Source organism: Rousettus aegyptiacus, unplaced genomic scaffold (assembly GCF_014176215.1).
Source record: "Rousettus aegyptiacus isolate mRouAeg1 unplaced genomic scaffold, mRouAeg1.p scaffold_m13_p_3, whole genome shotgun sequence".
Classification (NCBI taxonomy): Eukaryota; Metazoa; Chordata; class Mammalia; order Chiroptera; family Pteropodidae; genus Rousettus; species Rousettus aegyptiacus.
Genome location: NW_023416306.1, coordinates 2,953,206 through 2,975,629, shown reverse-complemented (window position 1 = coordinate 2,975,629; position 22,424 = coordinate 2,953,206). Strand labels below are relative to the sequence as shown.

The following is a 22,424-nucleotide window of genomic DNA, read 5'->3' as shown; positions in this document are numbered from 1 at the left end:
GTGTTGACGGCTGGGATGTGTCTCAAAATAGTCCTGTCGGGAGGCGTCTCACGGGCGGGCTCTGCACACGGAGGGGGCGGGCCACGTGCACAGGGGGGTTCCTTATACTGGGCGTGGCTCCATGGAGGCTCGTGATTTTATTCTCTCCACTTTTCATACATGCTTAAAGCCTTTCATTTAAAAGGCACGTGTCTTTTTAAAAAGGAAACTATTTAAATGCCTAAAGGGGGTTGAAACAGCCACCATGAGAGATGAAGGATGAAATCTCCCCAGAAGGCTGGCCATCCCTGAGTCTCATATGTGGCTCTAACGTGGGGGCCCCTGGGTGCTGGGTGGACCTTCGTCCTCTGTCCCTCCCCCCATTCCCTGGAAGCGCTGCCCGGACCTGTTGTCATGGGCCGGGCGTTTGCCCAGACCGCCCCCCTGGGGAACTCTGGGAGAGGCAAGGGGACTGCGCCTCCCCAGGGCCCCGGGCAGGCTGCGAGGCCAGGCAGGCTCTGGGGCCCTCTCTCAGCACAGAAGGCTCTGGAACGCTAGTGGTCTCCTCTGTGACCCCCACAAGGTCAAGGTGAAGGGGACTGGGAAACTCCCGGCTCTGCCTCCTTCCAAGGCCACCGACCTTGCCAGCGAGCGTCCCCCCGCAGCCGCTGAAGGGTGACGCCCCGAGACCCTGCCCGGCCGCCCGAGTCGCCGGCAGCAGGCCTTCCGCTCTGCGCCCGCGGCTGGCTGCCGCCTCCCCTTCCTGCAGGCCGCGGACTCGCGTTTGCCGCCCCACAAGGTCTGACCAGCCTGCTCAGCAGAAACGCAGCTTCCGCGCGGCAGGTCTGGCCCGCGGTGTTCTGCCTGGAGTCTCCTTGATCATGCTGTCCATTCGCCCTTCATCCCCCGCTCAGACAGACCTTCGCTGAGGTCTAAAGTCTTTCTCCATGGACGCAGGTGCCTCGGGCAGGATTCCTGGGCTTGACAGTTAACATCTCCGGCCTGCGCAGGCTGCTGCCGAGGGCTACCTCTCCGGGTGTCCTGTCAACCCTAGATTTAGCAAAATGCAAGATACGAATGTCCTATTATTCCGTAAGGCCACGCCACGTGGTTTCGGGTCTTTTCTTCCTTCTGGGATCCTCCATGAAAGGCAGCAGTCCTCGCGTTGCCCTCGAGGTGGTTCGAATCTCAACCTGTTTATTTTCTGCCGGCCGGGTGTGCTTGGCGCGGGGTTGGACGGGAGCGTGGTCGCAGGTGAGAGGCGCCGGGCCCCGCAGGGACCCTGCCAGGTCCCCCGCCCCACCCAGGACACCCGGCCTGCCCTCTGGTTCCTGTTTAGAGTCCTGGACCCCCTCAGGCTGCCACCTGCACAACAGGACAAGGTGCCGGGATGGGACTAGTCTCCTTCTCAGGCCCAGGTCTGACTGCATCCCAGAGAGCTGGAGTGGGAGGGAGGGAGGGTCCGGACGGGTCACCTGGGACAGCTCCCGGCTGAGGGCAGAAGGGACCCTGGCTCGCGCCCTGCCTCAGCCCTCCTGCTGCTGCCCGGAGAAGGAGGGGCACGAGGGTGCCAGGTGCTGGAGTCAACCCCGAAAGGCTGGGACAAAAGTGGAGAAAAGGAAAGAGCTCCCTCGGCAGGAGCTTTAAGGTGAGAAAGAGCCAGGTTGGCTGATGACCCCAGGGAGCCTTGTGGCGCTCCCAGCCCCCAGGGCAAGTCAGAGGAGGCTGAGCGCCTCCCCACACGGCCCTGCACACGCCCTGCACACACCTCTGCACACACTCATATACCCGCACGCCCATACGCGTAAACCTACGTGGACACACCACACACTCACACGCCCATGCACTCGCCGGCAACGCCCCTGCACATCCCTGCACACCCCTATACTACACCCACGGCACACACGTCTACACACACTCCTACACCTATGCCTCCCCTGCACACGTGCACTTACACACCTACACACTACACACACTGTACACATGCTATACCATATGCACAGCACGCACGCACACGCTCAACCCCGCACCGCCACACACACGCACACACGCGTGCGTGCACACGCACACAAGCCATGTGGCTGCCCTGCAGCCTCTTTCCTTCTTCGAGCCCCCCTGGACGCCGAGGTGAGGGTGCCATTGGCCACCTGCCGGGCTCATGGAAGACTCCGAGTTTGCTCCCCCCTCCCCCCCCCCCCCCCCGACGCCCCAGCACAGCTCCTGGGGGCCGCCTGCTCCCGCTCAGGAGGGGGCCCAGCGGCGGTAGGGGGTGGGGGGCGGCAGTCTGAGACACGAAAGCCCTGGCGGAGGGGGAGGGGCTGCTTCCGTTCTCTGTTCTCTCTGCACACTGAGGTCTCCCCACCCCGCACATGGCTCTTGCCCAGAACCCGGGGACTTCGTCCAGGACGGGGGTTGGGCCCCTCGGGGCCCCAGTGTCACTGTAACTCAGTGACAGCTAAACTCCTGCCGTGCCTGGACCCTGGGTGGCCGTTGCCCCCTGGAGGGCACCGACTCCGGGCAGGCGAGGCCTGAGGGCCCCTCGCCCCCCCCCTCCCCCGCTCCCGCTGTGGAAGCCGGAAGTCGCGGTTCTCGGAGAAGGACGTGCAGCGAGCGCCAGCAGCGCCAGCCTGGCAAGGACGCGGTTTGTTTGTTATTTACTGCCACCTGCTGGTAGATCATGGGTACTGCGCCCCAAGCGAGCACTCGAAATGATACACAGCAACGCTAAGCCCTGGAAGGGCGGTAACGGCGAGATTGTCCTAACTGGCCGGGCTCCGCGGTCCCTCAGGGCAGAGCGAGCCCTGCGTCCAGCTGGCCCCTGCGAACTCCGGCCACTGGCCCCAGACGAGCCCCTGTGTCACGGGCCCAGGCACAGGGGGACGGATGTCTTCCAAGACTTCTTTAAGTTCCCGAAGTCTGCATTCTGACATCTCTATTGCTTAACGAGAACAGTTCAGATTGTTCAGCAGACGACAGTGTCTGGAAATCGCAATTTTTGGAATGTTGGATTTTTTTTTCCACGTCTAGAAACGTACACCAGCCCTGGGGCTCTTGCCAATTAGGCCCGATTCTGTGCCGCTGGCCCCCCGAGGGCAGCTGCCCTCTCCCTGCCACGTCCACTCTGGCACAGGGCGAAGGTCGGATCGAGGGGCCCGCACGCGGTCACCGCGTCCACAGCGAGGCCGGCCTCCGACGGGGGGCACGCCTGCTCATCTGCTAACAGAGTTTTAAGTGGGGAAACATAGCCCTTCTATAACCAAACGGTGCTTCACTTAGCAAATTAATAAGGCTGTTCACAAAAATGCTCACTTACCCACAGTCTACACAGCAACCTAACCACCAGGTATCCTTATCTTAAAACGCATGCTCACGTCTTTCAGGGGGATCTGCAAGGACGCGGGGAAAGGCAGAGAGAGGGGTGGGTCCGCCGGCCTCCACGAGGACCGGGTCGTTCCCAAGTGCAGCGGTCGTACTCTGCGGACCGCAGGGCTGAGGAACATGGTTTTCCTCCATTTCAATGAATTCAGGCTCAGCACGAGTCCTCTCCCCCACAGCTCAAGGGCAGCGGGAATGCCGCCGGCCATGCGACCTGTGAGGAGCTCAGCAGCCCCCGGGGAACCAGGAAGCAGCCACGGGCCGGTTCTGTGGGGCGGAAGAGGACGACGGGGCCCCGTCTGACCAGCGGGTGAGCTGCGGTGCTCACTGGGAGCCCAGCTCTGTTCCGGGCATGTCTTTGTCCTCGACAAGCATGAATTCAAGTAATCTTCGTAACCACCTCATTTTGCAGGTCAGGAAAACAAGGCACAGAGAGAGGAAGCAACTTGCCCAAGGCCACACAGCTAACAGGTTTGGGGCCAGGCTTCAGAGCCAGGCATCAGAGCCAGGCAATCTGGGCCTGGGGCCACGCGCCCAGTCTCTGCGCCCCCTCCCTGCCGTTCAGGGGGAGGAGCAGCGTGAACTCGGCCCCCCACTCTGCATGTCCGCACGCCCTTGGGAGAGTGGCGTTACCCCCAACTGGGGTTCCTCCCTATCGGTGAGCCCCTGTGAGTGAGGTCACGCCGCCACCCAGCTCCTGAGAGTCTACGAGGCTGTTCTCTGTCGCATGGCCACGGGATGCACCAGTCCTGAGCACCCCCGCCGCCCACCGAGAGGGGGGCCTGTCTCGCTGACTGGCCTGACGGACAGTCAGGCAGAAGTGCATTCTGGGACTTCTGGGGCTGGGTCGTGAGACGCCTTGCAGCGTACCCCGCCCTCCACCCAACCACCCTGGACGCCCTGGGGTGCCCGCTCTGGGGAAACCAGCCGCTGTGAAGAAGGCGGGGGCATCCGTGGTCGCCACGCTGCGAGGCAGCCCAAGCCGGCCGCAGCCAGCCCCGCGGGTCCCCGCACCAGGCACCAGCCGTGGCGATGAAGGAGGTCTCGGACGAATGAGCCTCAGCACAGCCACGGGGGAGCACGAGGAACCGAGCGGACAGCAGAACCCGGAACCGACTCGGCGCCCCGGGCGAGCCAGCCCAAGCCGCGCCCCCGGAGCCCACGTCGGGTGGGTGGCCGCGCCCTCCCTGCCACGTGCCTCCGGAAATCCTGGTCCGTGGAATCAGGAGCACGATACAAAGTCGTCACCTTAGGCCTCTGTGCCGCGGGGCAGGTAGGAACCCGGAGCCAGGGCCGCGGGAAGCCGGGCCTCCGTCGGTCCCCGCTGCCGCAGGGACCAGCACGCGAAGCTGGACGCAGTCACAGGACAACACAGAACAATCCACACACGAGCCGCGTGTGCCCGCAGGGCCCGCCGCCGCCGCCTCGCCCTGCCAGGACAGCCACCGTCGCGGTCAACGCCGGTACCGGCGAGTGTCGACCCGCGGCCCACGCCGCGCCACGACCGCGCTCGACGTTGCAGACGCACTTCCTCCCACGCACCTAGCAAGCCGATGGCTCCGACGTGTGGCAAGCACGCCTCACGGGTGAGGAAACCGCAGCCCTGAGAGACCGCGTGCCTTGGCCCCGTCACATGCTGGGGGCGGCAGTCGGAACTGGAATGGGGAGGTGTGACTTCGCGGCCCAAGCCCGCAGCTGCCCCTTGGCCGTCCGGCCGTGACCCTTCCTGGCCACCTCTCTAGAAACCTGCCAGGCCACCTGCTGCCTTCAATCGCCTGATCCCGCCTTGCTCTCCCGGGACGAAGGGGTCTGTCTCCCCTGTGCGGAGTGTGGGCAGCAGCGGAGGCTTCCGGGCCCCGGGCGGGCCTCGCTGGCACCGCCGCGCTGCGCCGTCTGGAGCCACCCGCCGTGGGCTCGCTCGCTCATTCACAAACGCTAGCCGGCCTTCTGCCGTGGCGCTGGGGACCTGGGGGCCGGAGCAGACAGTGGCCCGGCAGGCGGCATGAGTCGAGACCTGCAGACGGGAGACTCTGGGGGCAGGGGGTCCCACACGAGGTCCCCCTCACCTCCTGGACCCCGACCATGGCCAAAGCGGGGGTGGTGAGGGCTCGAGGTCGCGGGGGGATGGGGAGCAGACCAGGTGTGTGCATTCGCGGTCTGGGGTGAGGGGCGAGGACGAGAAAGGGGTCTCCCTGAGCGCAGCGTCACCTGGAGCCCACGGGATGGCCCCGGGGAGGGCGGCGGGGAGCGGATGGGAAGGCACTTCCCGTCCACCCTTCGCTCACCTCTCCACCCCCGCCCCGCGTCCCTCGCGCCCCCCCACGTCCCCGTCTCCCCGTCTCACTCGGAGCGGTGTGGACAGGTGCAGAGCTGAAGGGCGTGGGCCCCGCACTCCCGTCGTCCATCACAGCTCCCCACGAGGAAGCCTCAGCGCCACCTTCTAGCTGACAGAGCCCAGGCAGGGGCTGCAGAAGGTCGTGGGGGGCAGCCTCCCCCTCCGCAGACCCCACTCACGGCCCCATGAGAAGGAGCCGCTGCCAGCTCCTGTCAGGGACACTCCCTGCGGAGAAGGGGCTTCGAGCTGCACCTGCCTTGGGGTGTGCGAGGGGCCGCCCGGGCGGCTGCGCGGGGACCTCCTGGCTGGAGGAGGCTGGGGCCTCAGGGTCCGGCCTGTCGCACACGATTTCACAGCTGAGTGGGTTGGAAGCCGCTGGGCTGCCCGCGGAGCGGCGGATGCTTCCAGCACCTCCGGCCAGAGTGAGAAGGACACCGTGCACTTCTGGGCTCGCCTTAGACTTGCCAGGAACGTCCGGGTTTTGCTTCATTTTACCTGTGGTCCGGAAGCCTGACACGCAGCAAGCCCTCCAAACGTCCAGTCCCGCAGAAGCAGCTGCGGCTGCCCCCCACTGGCGACGCAGCCAGCTGGTGAGGACGGCGCTGGACAAGCCCCAGTCACCCGGGCCGGGGGGAGACGGCCCGTTGGGCGGCAGCATGAATGAAGTGAGGGCCCCTCGCCGCCTCAGTCTCCCCCCTGGACTGGCCGTTAAGCAAAGCTTTGTGAGTTTTTGGTGATGCCTAAGAGAAGCGTCATTTCAATAATGTAGAGACACAACACACATTTTTGCGGTGAAAACCCAGTCTAAAAAAACACGGAGCTGGACGCTCTGGGGGCAGGAATCTGCTGATAATCAGGGGCGCTGACCCCCTTTCTCTAACCACTCTAACAGGCCCTCTGGCCTCAGAAAGCAGCTGCCACTCTGAGCCGCTGCTCGGCCGGGCTCCCTCTCCGGCTGAAGACCCACACCCACCTTCCAGAAGGAATCTCACAGCAGTCCCAGCGGAAAAGTCAAAAGTTTGACTTGAAAAAAGGAGCTACTTCAAAAGCCTTGTCAGACCAAGGCGAGGGCTCCCTTGCGATGCACAGATTACAGGGGTGTCTGTTAATCAACCTGTAGTGACCCCACAGTGGCGGCTCTGGGTGAGGATGCCCAGGGGACATGTGGGGACACGTTCCAGGGAGGCAAACTGAATAAAATGCACATTGAATAAAAGAGTAAATTAAAGAGTTTATTATTTACGCTTGGACTCTGTGTGTGCATGTGTGCGTGTGTGAAGAAAAAAATGAAAGAAAACCGTAGCGTTTTTTTTTCAATAATAAAAAGGGAATTGCACTGCGGGGCCCCTAAAGCTTGTGAAAAATTAAACTCGACGGATTCAAACTGTCCTATTTCCACTTCAAAAGAGAAGAGGCGCTGAGCTCTTCCCAACTTATCTTCAAACGCCCAGCACCCTAGAAACTTTCTGTAAAAAAAATAAAGGCTCCTGTTCCCCCAAGCGCCGTGCGGGCTACTGCGCCCACTTCTCTCCTCTCCTAATTATACCCCTGTGAGTCTATTAATCAACCGGTGAATTATTTAGAGAGCCAGGCGCTGTCTCCGGCCTGTGCGCACGCACCGCGTGCAGGCTGGCTGGAAACGGGCCGCGGCCCCCGGGGGCCGCCCGTCCCGGCCTGGGGCTGGCAGCTCGCCGCGGCTGCCGGAAACCCGCTCCGCTCAGCGCCTCGGATGCGCAGCTTCCCCCTCGGTCTTTCAAGGCGGCCACTCCCTGCAAAATTTTTAACAAAAGCGAATAGCTGGGCTGTCCTCCAGGCTTTTGTGCGCATTTAGTGGTGAGAATATTAATTCCCCGGGGAAAATAAAGGCCGCGCTTTGGCCGCGCCCTGCTCCGTGCGTCCCCGGCACGCAGATGCGGGGGGCTCCCGGAAACGCTCGCAGTCACCCCGGGTGGCGGCCGGTTCGGTGGGTTGGCGCCGCCAGGGCCACGTCTGCCGCGCGGCATCTCGCCACCAGAAAGGCTGCAAAGCGGCCGCGCCTCGCTCCAGTACCCCCCTCTCCGCGTCCCTGTGGGGCGGCGCAGGGCCTTCTCCAGACGGAGGCACCGGGGCGCGCGGTAGGGGCGCGCGTAGCACCCCATCTGCCTCCCACGCGTCAGGCCTGGCGCTTTGAGGCGGGTGCCCGGAAGTCGGTACGTCTGGCGTGTGCATCAGGACCCGGGCCTCCCTTAGCCGTTGGGGGGGCCTGCGGGGTGGAGGGGGGTTATGGGGTGAAGTGGCTCGGTGGCTCCCAGTAATTTGGCCGACAAGGCGGGCCGGCAGGTGTTGGAAGGCGCACGGCTCTCCCTCCCGCCCCCAGGGAGGCAGCAAGTGTGAAAAGCTAGAGTCTGACTCAAGCTCCCCAACGTGGGGGACACGCCCTCGCTGGTGGACCCCCATCTGATGCCCCAGCACGATCTCAGTGCTGCCCCCGACAGACCAAGATCGACATCAGACGCGCTCAGAGCAAAGACACCGAGGCAGACGGGCCTCCAGCTGCTTCGGGGTCTCCCTGGGTAGCCGATCACCGGAGGAAGCCCACGCTGCGTTCGAGGACAAAATCAGTCAGCAGGGCCAGCCCGAGGTCACCCTTCCGTCCCACCGGTTAGAGCCGGCCATCTCGAATTAGGCTGTATCTGCCGCCAACGGCCACGGGGCCACAAAATCCGGCCGAGTGCCTAGGAGGAGGCCTAAAATACAGCAGCGCAGACTCCCTTCCCGGGGTGCCGAGCAGGCGGGACCCAGACACGCCATGGCACGGACAGGAAGCCGGGGCTCCCCGGAAGCAGGCCATTGCGCCTCCCACAGGCCCCCTGCTAGGCGCGATGCCCCTGAGCACACACGCGGAGGTGGTGGCCGCTGCGAGTCCCCGTGGCCGACGACTGAAGCAGGGAGTGAGACCCAGAAGCCCCTCCACCTGATTCGGGGGAGGAACACCACGTCCTGCACGGGCAGCGCGGCCCGCCCGCGCCGGCCATCAGCTGCACGCGGCGCATACGCAGCCGAGAAGTTATTTTTCCAAACCCCGGAATTGTTTTTTTCGCTCGTCCTGTCCCCACGTAAAGTGGCAGGCTCTCTCCTCACGCCCCCGGGAGCACGTTCACTCTGCTCGCTGCAGCTCGAGTCGGGGAAGCTTAGGGGGTCAGACCCACGTGTTTCCAAGTCCAGGGCACCCACCGAGCCTCCATCCACAGCGCCGCCGCCAGAAGCCCAGGACCAAGAGACTCAGGACGAGCCAAGACGGGGCCCTGGGTCCTGCGCCCAGCAAATGTGGGAGGATGGGAAATGGCACGGTTATCGACTTTGCTACGGATCCAAGAGGAGGCGGTGCTGGCGGCCCCTGCGAGGACTACGAGGACGGGACTAAGTCCGCAGAGGTCACGGCCGGGACGCGACTGCAGGGCGGCCCGTCTGGGGGCCCGTCTGGGGGCCCGTCTGGGGGCTCGCAGCTCCCAGGCGAGTGGCGGGAGGGCACCGCCCCCCTGCGGGGATCCCAGGGAGAGACTGGCCTGCGAGCTGGCCGGCAGCCAGGGGCACTAGGCAGCGTCCCCAGAGGGAGAGCCGGTGCCCAGACGGGCAGGGGCCGGCCTGGCGGGGGCTGGGTGGCGAAGGCAGATTCCTGCACTGGGTCAGCCACACGGTCGGAGGCTCTGGCGGTGACGGCGGCCAGCCCCCAGGCGCCAGGGCTCCGCCCCAGGGCGACGAGGCCTCTGTGCCCTTCGGCCGAGCCCCTGGCCCCTGCGGGCTTCTGGGTGTCACATGAGAAGACACCTGCGGGGGTGGCTGGGTTCTCCTGCCTTCCTGGGAACCTGGGATGCCCCGACGGGCCCCCAGGACGCAGCGCCAGCCCCCTCTTCCCGGAGCCCCGTCGGCGGCGGAGGGTGCCAGGGGATCCCGTGCTGCGCGCGCGTGCTCCTGAGGGAACCTCTCACCCCAGGGCAGGGCTGGGAAGGCGACCTCCACTGTCCGCGTCACCCCGCCTCCCCGGAGAGGAGAGCCGCTCACGGCACTGGCCTTGCCCCTTGGCCCCCATCGTCCAGCCGGCTGGCCCGTGGCCCCGTGTGGACAGACTCCCTTCCCACTTCCGCCTCCACTCGGGGCTCTTCCCGGGGAAGGCCCGGGCCCCGCCTTCCCGTCCCGCCACAGGGACGTGGCCGTTACTGGGCCAGGGCCCCCTCCGCATGTCAGCTGGCTTGTGCCCAGGCCCAGCTGGGCCCGCAGCCCCCCCCCCCACGCCCTCCTTCCGATGCTCCCAGCAAACCCTGGCCTGACCCTGACTGGGACGAGCAGGCGGTGACCATCCCCAGCCCCGCCCGCGTGCCAGACACCAGCAAGGCAGACGCGAGCAGCAGGGGGCCTCGGCCGGGCTGCCCGCTGCACCTGCTGGGGCATCAGCCCGGCTGCGGCCGGCGAGCGGAGTTCCATGTCCAGTCTGACCCCCCTTCAGACTGAGTCACGAGCACGGTTCACGCTTTCTCCTGCCCGGGCCTGCGGGGCCCCGGCCGCCAGCCCCGCCAGCCGGGCGTGCCTCTCCCCGCGGCGCCTCCCGCTGATGAGACCCTTGGTCTCCGCCATCCCTGCGAGGTCCGATGAGGGAAATGGCAGAAGTCGCTGCTTCTGTTAGGGGGCCGCGAGGTTGGTGGTGGTTGTGTCTTTAATTCTGTCGCAAGCGCAGAAGTGCCGAGCCACACGGCCTGAGCAAACAGGAGGCTGCAGAGGGGGACGTGAGTGCAAAGCCCTGAGGCCTGAGGCCGCGGCCGCGTGGCCTCGCGGGCTGCAGGGGCCGCGCTCCGCCTGCTTCGCAGCCACCGCAAACAGAGAGGACAGCGCTGCCCCGCATGGGAAAGGCCCTCGCGTGCATCATTGGCGGCCAGAGGCAGAAAGCTTTGAAGACGTGGCACCGCTGACTCTGGTGACGGAGGGGGCGCCCCCGGCAGCGGGATAAGGCAGGGAAAGAGGCCCGGAGCCTCGGGGCACGCGCCCGCTGACACCCCGACTTCAGGGCTTCTGACTCAGGACCCGCAAAGGATGCGTTCACGTTGTTTTAAACCACTGTTTGTTTCTGCGGCCACAGAAAACAGGCAGCTGGCCGGACCCAGGGGCGGCGCGGGCGCGTGTGCCTCGCGCAGAATGACGCGTCGCAGGCCGAGGGGCGTTGTCGGGAGGGCACGGGAGAGCCCGTCGCAGCACCCCTGAAGAAGGCGAATGCGGAAACCACCCCCCCACCCAGGCTGTAACCTCCTTCTGAAAAAAACTCAGAAGTCCAGAAAAGCCGCAAGAAGCCCGCCAGAGAAGTCGCGCGCCCTGCCCGGCCGTCGCCGCGGCTCGTCCCCACGGGCCCCGTCACCACGGGCTCGCTGGCGAGAATGAAACGAGTCGCCGCCCAGGCCCTGCGACGGACCGCGACGCAGCCACACGTAACATGACGGGAGCACGTTCACGCGTGTGGTCGGCCAGTGCTCCTCAGGGTGCTGACCGCCCCCCACGCCACCACCCCAAGGCGCGAAGCCGGCGTCGTGGGAGGAAACCACGCGTCAGGCCCAGCACCCCGTTCAGACCAGTGTCCCACAGCGGCACACCCGGGCACGGCACACACCGCACACCGCACACACCTCACACCTCACACACCTCACAGCACACACCTCACACACCGCACACACCACACACTGCACACACGACACACCACACACACGTCACACACCGCACACGCCACCCACACCTCACACCTCACACCTCACACCTCACACACCACACACACCTTCGCTGGTCCTCAAACACCCTGTGGTCTAGGCATATCCGCCTCCGGCTCACGCCTCAGAAACCCCGGCTCCCAGCTGAGCACACGGCCAGGGGTGGCCCCGGGGTGGGGACCGGGCAAGGGAGCGCCAGAGGGAGCAGGGGGGCCTCCTGGTCCCACCTCCTGCTGTTTGCCACCTGGGGACTCAGGAATGAAGAGACTCGCTCACTGGCCTGCCCCATGCACGTCATGGACTCTGCCACACTTGAACCTCGCCCTGGGGACGGACCCCTTAAGAGGAACTTGGGAGCCCCAGGCCAGGACGTCGCCCCCAGGGCACTCCGAGCTGACCATTAGGAGCTAGCGGCCTGTCCCGGCCACGTCCTCGTCCACTGACTACCAGGATGTGGGAGGAGGAGGCAGCGTGCGGTCCGCGGGACGGAGTCCGGCCCGTGCACGTCACACCTGGTAACTGAGCGAGGAGCTGGGCGGGGGGGGGGGGTGCTTGGGAAACACGCTGCCTGAGGAAGAGACTGAGGGTCCAGAGGGGCCCAGACATGAGCTGGCCTCAGCTGCTCGGTCTCCTCTCCCCGACTCATTTGTGGACTCGGGAAACTGGACTACGACGGTCTCAAGGGTGCCCCTCTGGGGGTCGAGACCTCGGGAACGCCTTCAGGTCGCAGGCCACGGGGGCTTCCAGAAAGATGATCCGGCCCAGCCTCCCCCATCGGACAAGCAGCATCTGCCCCTCTGAGGACCAGTGGCCGGTCGGTCAGTCGGTCAGTCACCGGACCCGCGAAGCGGTCTGCACCTCTGGCTTTGACGGCTGACTGATCCAGAATGTTTTTTCCCAGCCCTTCTGTGCACGGGGCGACGATGGCTGTGGGCGGCTCCGGGCCTGTCCCGGCTCTCGAGTTCAAGCGTCATCAGTCACAGAAAGCAAACACTCTTGCAGACAGCTACGTTCCAAACCACCAGTGTGACAGACGGGCCCCCAGCCCCTCTCTTGGGACGGGCGAGAGCCGGAGGCCTGGCCGGGGGGCAGCGGCCGCACCTTTGCTCGCGAGAAAGCCCCGTTTCTCTCCCCCAGACTGTTCTCCCCACCATGAGTCCCCAGGTGCTTAGCGAGCCTCACAGGTGTGGCAGTCACGGAAAGGGAGGCCTACCTGCCATGTCCTTCTCAAAAAACGGCTGGATGACCTCGCCGAACTTGGACTTGTCTGCCACGGCCTCTTTCAGGAGCTGCCCACAGCTGACTGGAGGGAGAGGAACGGAAAGGCGCCCGTTACATTTTAAATAGAAGGGAAATGAGGAAAAAAGAAACCGCAGGGCTGCCTGCTGGGCGGGGGCGGCGGGGAGGTCACTGGAAAAATATAAAAGGGATTTTCTGCGTGTGGGGGCGCGTCCTAGTGAAAGCAGATATCAAGCAGGAATGGGGGGGCGGCGGCTGAGGTGGGAGCCGCGGGATGGAGGAGGAAACGTCTGGCAAAGCACAGGGAAGAAACGGATGGACGGACGGACGGGGTGAGGGGGGCGCGGCGGGGGGGTCGCCGCCCGGACCCGCCTGCGGCCGAGCGGACAGAGACGTGCAGGCGGGGGACCGCCTGGGCCTGGGCGCCAAGCCCCGCTGTCCCTGCGCGAGGGCGCAGCAGCCCCCAGCTCGCGCGGCTGCACGCGGGGCCGGTTTCCAGAACGAACGGACTCCCTCGTGATCAAGCAGCACCCCGCGGCTCCCCGCGCAGCGCGGCCCCCTCGGCGCTCCGTCCTGGCCAGCGGGCGCCCGTCCTCCGCGACCCTGCTGTGCGCCCGGCCGCGCTGACACGGAGGCCTCGGCCCAGAGCGTGCGGTGAGCCAGCACGGCGGCCCCCCCGACGGCCGAAGCGGGAAGGCTCCGGCTGAGCCTTTGTGAGTCGCTAACTGCCTGTCTCGCTGTTCTTATCTGTAAGGCTAAGGAGCTTTCTTCCTGCATTGAAGAAACCAAAAGACGACCTCAGAACTAACTGCACGAAGTGATCGTTCAAGACGGCAGCCTTCGCCAGCGAGGACATGCTTCATCCGCTGTGGAGGTGACAGCGGTGACTGCACCGGGACGGCTGGCCGGCCCCCTCACCAAGGCCGGGGGTCGCTGAGCCCTTTCCGCACGCCGAGCCCCCCGCCGACCACGCTGCGTCTTTCTCGGTCCCCGCGACAACCTGCAGCTCCTCAGATAAAAAACCGAGACACAGGAGGCCGGGTCCCCCGTCCGTTCTAGGCCACGGAGCCGGCAAGACGGCAAGGCCGGGGTCCAGACCCGGGCCCGTGCTCAGCGTCCACGTCTGGCCGTGAAGGAGTAACAGCCACCGGATTTACCTCCTGTCCTAAAAAGCCACGAACCTGAACAAAACCCGCGAAGCGGCCCCTTTCGGGCGCGGGCCAGCGATGGCCAGGGCCGCGGTGCTGACAGGGGGGAGCCGTGGTCTCACGCTCGTCCTCGGCTTCTGCCCGTGGCCACTTTCGAAACCAGGGCGCGGGAAGCAGGGGAAGCCGACGGAGCCGCGGGAAGCCGACGGAGCCGCGGGAAACCGGGGCTGGAGCGTGGGCCTTGCCGAGCCCCCTCGCGAAGCAGGCGAGGAGGAGGAGGGAGCTGTGCAGAGTGGGGGGCCCGGGGTCCCACCTGCGATGCGCTCGAGTCCGACAATGCAGAGCCGCGTGGGGACAGCTACTGAGCCGCTGTGCCCTGGGTGGGGGCTCACACGGCGCGGGGAGACGCTGGCCGTCAAACGGCCCACGCGGGAGGCTTCGCCGAGCCCCGCCAGTCGGCCGAGCCTCAAGGAGGGCACGCCGCAGGTGTAAGGACACCAGTCCTCGGGCCTTAACCAAACCGACGGCAGCCTCCGCGGGACCACGTGGGTCCTCCCGTAAACTACCTGCTTGTTGAGACTCGGCATTCTTAAAGGAGAACCACACAGACCGGACTCCTGACAATGCGGGAACCGGTGTCCAGCGTGTCACCAAAACGTCCTCGAGATGCAGCCACGCTGGAGAACGCGACGCCTGCAAGGAGAGAAAACAGGCCATACGACCAGATCACGGGACGCCACGGACGCCGGCCTCAGCACACGGGGACTTCGGAGCCGCTGCGACATTTCCGGCAAAGACGGTCAAAATCAGAGAACAGACGGAGGAGCCTCGGCGGAGGGACGCAAAGGGCGAAGGCGGCGCCGGGCGGAGACTCTAGAACCGGAAGATCTGCGCCCCCTTCCGTGGAAGACGTCGCTGGGCGGGCTGCAGGCTGCGACTCTGGAGAAAGGAACATGGCCGCGGAAAGGGGGGGGCGGGGCAGGACCTCAGGGCCCTGGAGGGCGACGCCGGCCGAGAGCCTGGCGTGCGCGTGACGGGGTTCCAGAGAGGAGAGAGGTGGGGAGGCGGAGAAAATATTTGAGGAAACAATGGCGGGAGAATTCCAAAATTTGATGAAACATAGCAATCCATTGATCCAAGAATCTCTGAGACCCACGAAGAATAAACACAAGGTAAATCCCACCTTGATGCATCATAGCCAAGTTTCCGAAAACTAAAGGTAAAGAGAGACTATTCAAAGCCACCAGAATGGGGGGAAAGCTGCTTTATCTATAGGGAAACGATGATGAAAATTAGTTCTGAGTTCTCCTCAGAAGCGATGCAAGCCCTAAGACAATGGAGCGACACCTTTAAAGCGTGACGAGGAAAAAAACCTGTCACGGAGATTTCTATACGCGGCAAAAACACCCTTCAAGAATGAAGGGAAAATGAAGACGTTTGCAGACAGATGAAAGCTGAGGGAATTTGTCACCAGCAGACTCTCACTACAAGAGACGCTAAAGGGAGTTCTGTAGGCTGAAAGAAAATGCGAGGTGGGACGTGGATCCCCACGAGGGAGTGAGGGGTGCTGACATGCGGTTGCATGTAAAAGCCTTTCTCCCCCACGTTCCCTGACTTAAAAAAAAAAAAAAAAAAAAAAAAAAAAAAAAAAAAAACAAGACTGCTCACAGCAGAAACGACTGCAAAGCACCGTAGAGTTTATAACGTACGTCGGGGTGACGTGTGTGACAGCAGTAGCACCATGGACAGGGGCGCAGGGCACGGACATGCCACAAGGGCCGCGTGTTCACCCCGGAGAGGTATAATGTTGACTCAGTAGAGGATGCGTGGTTAATCCCTAGAGCGCCCGCCGATGGAATAAAGCAGAGACAAAGCTAGAAAAAGGCGATGGAGGAACCTAACGGGTCACCGAAAAGTATTCGGCTCATCCACAGGTCGGAGGGAAGGGACGGACCAAGAGCCGATAACACAAGAGGAAGGAAAAACCAGGCGGCAGAACTGAAATCGCCGTGTAAAAAATTACGTTAAATGGACGAAATGCTTCGATTAAAAGGCAGAACGTGTCGGATTGGATTTTTGAAAAAGCAAGACCCAGCCACATGTTGTCTGTAAGACGTGTACTTAAAATATAAGACACGGATAGTTTAGAAAGTTTAAAAGACACTCCATACAGACACTGATCACAAGAAAGTGACTACATGAATATTAACGTAGACTTCAAGAAAATAAGTATTGCTAGAGAGGCAGAGGAACATTTCTTAACAATAAAAGAGTCAGCGCATCAAGAAGACGTAACAATCCTTAGCGTATATGCGCTTAATAACATAGCTTCAAACTACATGAAAGGAAGACCGGCAGAGAAACAGGCCAATCCACGATCAGAGATGGAGATTTTAACGCAGCTCTCCCAGTAAATGAAATAATAAATAGAGAGAAATCATTAAGGACACTATCAAACATCACATCCTAACTAACATTTCACAACGCTGTAAACAGTGCCAGAATACGTATTCTTTTCAAGTGCACATGGAAGTCACCAACATAGTCCTTATGCTGGGCCATAAAAAGTATCGATAAATGTCGAAGGGTCGAAATCATATAGGGTATGTTCTCTGACCACAATAAAATTATAAGAACTCAGTAACGACAACAAAAAAATCTGGAAAATTCCCAAATATTTGGAAACCAGGCAATACCTAAGTAATATTTGGGTGAGAAAAGAAACCACGAGAAACCACGAGGGAGCTTACGAAACATTTTGGACCGAAGGACAAGCCAGCACACGTTAACATTTTGTGAGATACGGCTGGCGAAGGTTTCAGAGGAAAATGTGTGACGTTAAGCGTATACGTTAGGAAAGAACGGTTTAAAACCCCCGCCTGCGACCAGCACACTCCACAGCCTTCTGCGAAGACGACGCAGCAACAAGTCTCAGCAACAAGTCTCGCTCTCTCAAAGGTTCTCGCTTACATCAGTCACACCTGGAACTGGGCTGGGATCAGCCCCCCCTCTTCGCTCATCCCCCGTCCCCCATCCCGACAGGGCCCTTACGTTCCTCTCTCTCTCTCTCTTTTTTTACATTTGCCCTCTCCGTGTACCCAATATAGTGCACTGCATACAGCAGGCGCTCAACGAGAAATAGTAATATTTTAATAAAAATTTTCAGTTGTTTCTAGTTAGAAAATTCGTGCTCATTGCGAAAAAAAAAAATCAGAATTGTATAATATACCATTCTACAGAGACAACCAGCTCGGCGCATAGATATTTCTTCAGATTTGTTGAACCACAGACTAACACACTTTTTTGAACAAAAAAAACAGGATCAGGCCCTGAACATTGCTGAGTGACTTGCTTTCGCCCGCCCCCCGCCCCGCCCACCCCCCCATTTCCCCAACACATCACGGACATGAAGTCACTCCAGATGTTTCTTTCCTATAGCTGCCAAGTACTCCACTGTACCGACCTACCGTAAGTAACTTACTTAATTGACCCTCTCACGAACAGATTTTAGGGTTGCCTCTATTCGTCTCTAAGCATCCTTCACATCTCTTACTGTATAAATGAGCGAGTGTTTCGTAGCATAAAATCCTAGCAGTGAAATCAGCGGCCGAAGGATTTGCAGTTGGCATTTGAATCAATAGCGTCCTTTCCTTCAAAGAGTTCCCGCCAAGTATAAACAGGAGTGTTTCAATAAACCCGATTGGAGTGAACGCTGGGTTGTTTGTTCATCCGCTGGGAGACGTTTTCCCAGGACGGAGAGGTCCTTGGAGGGCAGGCGGGCTGTGCCTGCCCCAGCCCCAGCCCCCCTCCCAGCCCTTAACCCAGCCAGGGCACGTGAGGACCTTGGCCGGGGGCAGCAGCTCCCGGAGCTCTGGGTGCAGATGGGCCTTCCCAGAGACTCGGGGGACAACGCAGTGCTTGCCTCTGTCAACGGAAGGGCCCCTAAATCGGTTTACCGAAATCTCATGATGTCTCGTATTTATCAAGAACACCTCTGAGAAACGAGAACTTTCGGAGTCAGTCTCCAAATGCTCAGTGATTGCAAAGAGCCCCCAAATGCTACAAAGCAAAAACCATGGTGAGCTTTTCTAGACTCATTTTTGGAAAGATCTAGCCTGGTCATTTCATTTCTTCATGATTGGCGTGCTGAAATAATTTAAGTTTTAAAAGATGCTGTTCTCGGAGGAGAGTGTCCACATAAACAAAATACGACACAGCGACGAGAGCTTCAGTAAAGCCGCACCCCGCATGAAGGTGCTGCTGCTGATCTCCCGGCCCTCCCTGGGCCTCGCCGGTTCTTCTCACTGTAATTCTTCACGTTCCAATAGGAAGTGCGAGGACTTAAGGTCCCCATGCCACATGCGTGGGCGGAGCTACGAGCAGACTGCTCTCCTTCTAAACAAGGAAATCATCTCCAACCGAAGCTGGAGATTTAAAATGCCCTTAAGAGGCAAAATCAACAGGGCAGAAATTATCTGAATAATGATTGAAAAAAAAAAAAAGCCATCAAGGTAAACAAACATTTTTTATCTTAAAGTGTCCAGACTATTTTTTTATGCTAACCAAATCAGAATACTACTATTTAGTACTTTTAGTAAAATACTAATATTAGTACTATTAGGAATTTTCTAAGCCAATCAAAATAACTGCTCAGTTCTCCGTCTTCTTCTTATGGGTATGATTTTCGTCACCGATTCCTGGCTAGTCTCAGTGGCTTTGGAATCGTACATTGTAGGGGACCTCATTGAAAAACATTTTATTCCAAGCTTGATCCTTCTGGGATGGTAGACATATATTTGTGTGTGTGTGTACATGTATTTGCATGGCGTACATGTACAACTTGGGGAACATATATGCATATTTATGCATGTGGCATACAGGTCTTGTGGTTTCTTAGTAAACCAAGTAGAGGTCACTTAGGCTCACGGAACATGGGGGGCCTTTGCCTCCCCCCGGCGTGCTGCCTGTGCCCCAGCCCCATCCCCCCTCCCAGCCCTTAACCCTCCAGCAGACAGGACCGCCCCGGGGAAGACCTGGAGAGCTGATTTCAATATTTTCTCTCCTCCTGGTAAAATATTTATTGCAACAGTGCTGAGCAGGAAGTCTTCCTCTGGTTCAGACACTGCCTGCCTGTAAACACGCCGACCTGGGGGGCGGGAGGAAATGAACCAGCAGCAGGTGGCCTTCCGCAGAGGCTGGGGCCTCAGGATGGGGCGGGGCTGGGTGGACCGCGCCCTGGGGCAGAGCCCAGGGCGCCGCCCCTCGGCGGGCACAAGCAAGACGCCTGGACACTGTTCTGCTCTGTGGGCTGCACACTTGTTGTCATTGGCGATGCCTCTATGGCAACGTTCTTCGGGAGGAAAAAGACCTCGTCTCTGCAAAGACGGGCTCACTGGAAATTGCTCAGAGCAGAGGGCGGGAAAGAGAAGGGATGCTGGTCTCGTGCTCACCGCCCCCGTCCAGCAGGGGTGCTTGGGCGGGCAGGCGGCGGGGACGGGTCTGGAAGCAGGGCAGCTGTGGGCACTCACCGTTGACCAGGCCGTACTTCTGGGCCAGGAGGGCAGCCTGCAGGCGCTTCCCGCTGCCCATGGGCCCGAGGAGCAGCACCCTCGGGGTGAACGGGGCGTTTGAGCGATGGCTGGTCTGGACGTAGGTCAGAGCTGGAGAGAGAGGATGAGAGGATGATACACTGGGCCCCAGAGAAGGGGGACGCACGCAGCACCTGGGCCCGTCCGCCTCACGCGGGACCCTGACTCGCCTCCACGGCTCCCGGGGCTGCTGAGCTAGCGAAGCTGTGGGGAGGAAATTACGCCTCAGGCCAGGCGAAGGGGGCCACGAGGTGGACGAAGCCGCCCGGGGCCCCGCCCCGGACTCCTCTAGGGCAACGCGGGCATCCGCGCTGCCCTCCTGGCTGGGGGCGGAGTGTGTTGAGGGCAGGTCCAGGGACACAGGACACACCACAGGATGGACACGGTTCCCATCTGGTTCCCATCTGAATCCAGGCCGAGCCTCTCAGCTGAAGCTGGAGACCAGACCAGCCTCCTCGTGGCAGGGACAGGCTTTGATACCCACGTCAGGCCACGCGGGGGGCCCAGCTTGCAGGGACTCCTAAAGGACTTGGGAACCGACAGAGAACAATCTGCAGCCGCACCCTGGTGACACTGACTTCGCTGCGAGTCTGCGAGGCAGCGGCGGCCATCGACAGGTCCTGGGGAGGGCCGGGCCGTGCTGCACCCTGGTGTGTGACAAACAGGGGCGGGTCCACGGGGCGATGTCTCAGCACTGCGGTGGCCGGTGGCCGCACAGCGGGGGCGCTGGCTGCCAAAAGCTACCGACCCTCAGACCAGGTCACCTCCAACCCGAGCACGGAGTGAGATGAGGGCAGGCCGAGGGCAGGCCGAGGAGGCCATTAAAAGGCCGCCACTAGGCACCTGGCAAGGGGAGCCGCCTGCCACTGGGGCCGAGGCCGAGGCCGAGCCCGTCCTCGAATGTCTCCTGGGGGAGGGGCAAAATCGAGAGCCAGTAGGATGCGTGCGCAGCACAGGTTTCGACCCTCGAATCTTTGTGGGGCTTTTTCACGGCAGGGTCAGGAGAGACGCCACGGGTGGCTCTTTTCTGGAGCTGAAGGCGGAGGCGACAGGCGGTGCTCGAGCTTGTGCCCACCGCCACCACCGGAAGGAAGCGTGCGGTAACTGCTGACTAAACACGCTACAGGCATTATCCGATTTGCTCAGCCCGCAGCCCCACAAGGGCTGTGCCATTCTCGTCCCCGAACACGGAGAGTCGGCAGGGCTGGGCGACCCTCCCTACCCGCGCCCACAGGTGACATTTCCGCCAGTGGCACACCTGGAGGAAGCGATTCAAGCAAGGCTCTCTTTACTCTCCATTATCCACCATCAGCACATCGGAAGCACACGAGTACGACGGGCAAAGCGGCCTGCTTACAAACGATGCTTAATTTACAGTAAATAACTAAGTTAATTAGAAGTAATGATCCCCCAGACAGTCTCGGCGCCTAATTATTCTTTTTAAAAATATGTGGTTGCTGGATGCACTGCAGAGAGATTAAAAAAACAACAGAGAGAATTCTGCATTCCAAGTTTCAATTTATCTCTCTGCATTATTAATTAATAATAATTAATATATTCAGACACTCACATTTTTATTTACAATTCCAGGCATGAATTCTTTATGAACGATCACATGAACTTTTAGATTTAATTAAATAATTTGGAAGTAATTAATGTGTAGATCCAGACTCATGGCATAAGAGGAATGTTCTGGTTATTTCTCTTCAGGGTGCAGTGTTTGCTGCTAAAGATCCTTCTGAGAGGCGGAACCGCTGGGAAGCCATGAGCCACCCACGAGCCTGGCAGACTGCAGAGCAGCATCGGTTTCTGGACCCTTGAGCGGTTTCTGTGCCACCGCCAGGCTCTGGCTAGAGCAGCGCCGCTCACGCAGGTGCACGGGTAGGTGGGGCCGGCCCGGGGGCCCAGAACCGCCTCCCCAGCAAACGAAGCTTCTCCTGCAGAGATTTCTGAGGATACACAAGGTAAACTGCCAAGGGGCTTAGGTGCCCGGGGTGTTTTCACTGCGTCATGTGCCCGGCATCGAAGGGACGGCCAGCCTGGGAGGCAACGAGAGAGCGTCTGGACTTCAAAAAACTCTAATTCGGCTGCCTGGGGAGAGAATCTCTGCGACTCTCCCTGGCCGTTTGGGCAGGATGACACGTCAGGACGAGAGCGAGGACGTCTGTCTGACGCGGACCGAGCCCAGCGCCCGGCGCCGTGGCACGTGACCTGCAGAGTCCCGTGTCGTCCTCACCGAGGCCTGTGCGGAGCCGCCGTGTCTGCTCCCGTTTTCGGGGTGGCAAGATCGAGGCCCCGAGAGGCTAAGAGAGTTCGCCGAAGACGGCCCGGCGGGGTGCGGTGGGGCTCGGTTCGAACACAGGTCACCTGACGCAACGTCCCCCCCCCACACACACACACCTGCCCGCGTCAGCCGGCTTCTAAATGGGCTCACGACGCCTCAGTTATGTTGTGTTCGGGGGTTTGCAGTGGCGGTGGGATTTTGTTGCTGTAGTTTTAGTGTTAATAAACGTTCTCTTCTCGCCCTCGAGGTAAAACTTCTCGCCGCCGGGCCCCTCCCATGCTGTCCTTTGAGGCTCCTGTCCCCGCACCCCTCACTGTCAAATCTGCCAGCCACACGGCGTGCGGCACGTCAGCCCAGGGTCTGTGAGCGGGGCGCCCCCAGGAACCCCGCGGGAAACCTGGCTGTCTATGACCCGACCCCGGGGTCCCGAGCTGCAGCAGGTGGCACCGGGGGAAAGGGCAAAGGGCACCGCACTCACCCTGGTAGAAGACGTCCACGCACGGCTGGTCAGCACTGATGACCTTCAGGGTTTTGGGGTACGAGGGGAGGACCCTGACTATGCTCCTGTGGTACGCCATCAGCCTCTGCGCCGTCTCCTTCTCAGAGATGCCTTCTGGCACTATCAGTCGGTTCTGGATTTCAAATTCGGGGGGCCAGTCGAAGGTGGTGTGATAAATCTCTGCAGGGACAGAGAGACATGCTTGGAGTCATGGGCCGCCCATCCGGCCGGGGGCGAGTGGGCCCTGGGGC

The 22,424-nt window shown here is 61.2% G+C and overlaps 1 protein-coding gene across 10 annotated transcripts in view; it reads right to left on the bottom strand.

Annotated features, from left to right (window-relative positions):
• Window positions 1-22,424, bottom strand: part of AK8 (adenylate kinase 8) — a 99,132-nt gene that overhangs the window by 41,977 nt on the left and 34,731 nt on the right. For all 10 annotated transcript variants that reach the window (XM_016133892.2, XM_016133896.2, XM_016133893.2 and 7 more), the window contains 3 exons: window positions 22,153-22,353; window positions 19,331-19,462; window positions 12,629-12,718 (listed from right to left, as the gene is read on the bottom strand). In XM_016133892.2, the coding sequence (XP_015989378.2) occupies window positions 12,629-12,718; window positions 19,331-19,462; window positions 22,153-22,353 (423 nt within the window). The remainder of the gene's footprint in view (window positions 1-12,628; window positions 12,719-19,330; window positions 19,463-22,152; window positions 22,354-22,424) is intronic.